The sequence below is a fragment of the Camelina sativa genome, chromosome 10, assembly GCF_000633955.1.
Source record: "Camelina sativa cultivar DH55 chromosome 10, Cs, whole genome shotgun sequence".
Lineage (NCBI taxonomy): Eukaryota > Viridiplantae > Streptophyta > Magnoliopsida > Brassicales > Brassicaceae > Camelina > Camelina sativa.
This window is the reverse complement of record NC_025694.1, coordinates 16,201,399-16,203,795: the sequence shown is the minus strand read 5'-3', so window position 1 is coordinate 16,203,795 and position 2,397 is coordinate 16,201,399. Positions and strand designations below refer to the sequence as shown.

The following is a 2,397-nucleotide window of genomic DNA, read 5'->3' as shown; positions in this document are numbered from 1 at the left end:
TTCTTTAACCCCTATAATACCCATTTTAGAAACCAATGAGAGCCTTTTTCCTTTTTCCTTTTTCCTTTTTCCTTTTTCCTTTTAACTTTATATTCATATGGCACAACACATTTGTTTTCTACAGTATCATTTGTTATAAATTTTACAAGAGAATCAAAAAAATTTGTATAAGGAATTATACATTTTAGAAAAAGATATGCTAAAAAACAAAATTGAACTTATGAGTTTATCAGATTTATTCTTTTGTCGTATATATTGATTAAATAATGAAATTTTATAACCTGATGTATATGATCTCGTGGTCTCTTTTACCTACATAGACTGTATGCCCTTAAATTTTTATGTCATAGGTTTTTTATCCTTGAAAGTTGGTTTCTTTTGATTTGATATGCTAAAAATCATATTAACATTGGTTTTAATAATATAAGAATAAAACTTTAATAAAAAAACGAATTCATTTTCTTTTGACCTCCCTCATCAACATTTCTTAATTAACATAAATAAAAACAACAAAAGATAGTGAGGGAAAAGAGTGGTGGACCCAAGAAGGCTTCAGTAAGTGCATATATAAGAACATAAGACATCGAAGCAGAGCAGCACAGAGCTTCCACAACAAGCCAAAGTGCAGAGCAGATTGGCAGATCTCTATAATAGTGAAAACAAATCTATTTTTCTCAAATCAAAGTCAGGAGATAAGAATGAGTTGGTGGGGATTGAAGGGAGGAGGATGGGGAATGGTGGAAGAAGTTTGGAGAAAAGGTCCATGGACCGCCGAAGAAGACCGTCTCTTGATCGAATACGTTCGTGTTCACGGTGAAGGTCGTTGGAACTCTGTTGCCAGACTCGCAGGTTTTATATTAGTCTATGGGTTATTAATATTTTTGATAATTTTCAATATTCTTAAACAAATGTTTTTTTTTTTTTGATAATTTTTAAATAAGCGCCAAACGCAAAGGCAAACAAAATATCTTATACTTATATTTACACTTTGAGTATATATTTTTAAGGAAAAGGTATTTTAGTGCCTAAAATGTTTATTTTTTATTATATTGTCTTTACATGTAAAAGTAAAACGCAAAGATTAAATATACGCAGCCAAATTGAACGTCATTAAGGCAATGATTGATTGATTCATTATTGATGTTTTGATCATTAGGATTGAAGAGGAATGGTAAAAGCTGCAGACTAAGGTGGGTGAATTACCTTAGACCAGACCTCAAGAGAGGACAGATCACTCCTCATGAAGAAAGTATAATACTTGATCTGCACGCTAAGTGGGGAAACAGGTAATATTTAGACCTAAAGCCAACACAAACAAATTCAGTCTTCTTTTATTGTATCTTAAGTATTAGGGTTTTGTATAGGTGGTCAACAATTGCACGTAGTTTACCGGGAAGAACAGACAATGAGATCAAGAACTATTGGAGAACCCATTTCAAGAAAAAAGCAAAGCCAGCGACTAACAATGAGGAGAAAACAAAGAGTCGTCTCCTTAAAAGGCAACAATTCAAGCAACAGAGAGAATTAGAGTTGCAACAAGAACAACAGTTGTTTCAGTTCGACCAACTCGATATGAAAAAGATCATCGCTTTACTCGAAGACAACAATAGTAGTAGCAGCAGCGATGGCGGCAGCAATGTGTTCTATGCTTCAAAACCCTTTCGCTATAATAACCCTAATTCGTTAGAAGAGCAGTACTTGCAAGGGAGATTTGCTCCAGTAAACATACCTGACGCTAATACTATGAACGAAGACAATGCGATATGGGACGGGTTTTGGAACATGGATGGTGTGGATGGACATGGTGGAAACTTGAGTGCTGTAGCTGCAACTGCTGCTTGTGGCCCAAGGAAGCCCTATTTCCATAACTTGGTGATTCCATTTTGTTAACTATGATCGACTTATGGAATTTCTTTTTTTCTTTTTTTTCTGTCTTAAGATTTTGGTTTGATAACTAGTTTATAACGCTACGAGCCTATTAGGTATCTTGTGATGAAGTGTGTGCGTGTGAAATGTAAAAGGACTACTGTAAGTATTCATCCGGTTCTCGAACTCCGCCTTTATTTGTTTTGCGGTGTCTCTTCTTCTTTCATGTTGATGTTTTTTTATTTTTCTTCTCAGTTCCATAATAAATTGTGTATCTAGTATTAGCTTTGATCTTAATTAACAAAATCTTTAAAACAAGAACACAATAATAACACTTGAATACGCAATTTGTTTTTCTTTGTTTTGTCTTTTTTTTTTTTCTTTAAATAGACAAAAGAGGGAGCGAAGGGGAATCATAACTCCTACAAGGAGGGGAATGTGAAGAGTGGAAGAGATGATTCCTAAACTTAAAGAAGAACGATTCTCCTCTTATTTCTATAATAGAAATTGACATTCTCCGATTTAGTTTGC

The 2,397-nt window shown here is 33.9% G+C and overlaps 1 protein-coding gene across 1 annotated transcript; it reads left to right on the top strand.

The window, feature by feature from the left end:
- Positions 614–2,092, top strand: LOC104719108 (transcription repressor MYB6). Its single transcript, XM_010436953.1, has 3 exons — positions 614–849; positions 1,157–1,286; positions 1,365–2,092. Exons 1-3 carry the CDS (start codon positions 699–701, stop codon positions 1,888–1,890), a joined length of 807 nt encoding a protein of 268 aa, XP_010435255.1. The 5' UTR covers positions 614–698; the 3' UTR covers positions 1,891–2,092.

Coding starts and splice junctions, on each gene's coding strand:
- LOC104719108 (XM_010436953.1), top strand. CDS start 699: ATGAGTTGGTGGGGATTGAAGGGAGGAGGATGGGGAATGGTGGAAGAA. Junction 850..1,156: donor CTCTGTTGCCAGACTCGCAG/GTTTTATATTAG, acceptor TTTGATCATTAG/GATTGAAGAGGAATGGTAAA. Junction 1,287..1,364: donor CACGCTAAGTGGGGAAACAG/GTAATATTTAGA, acceptor GGTTTTGTATAG/GTGGTCAACAATTGCACGTA.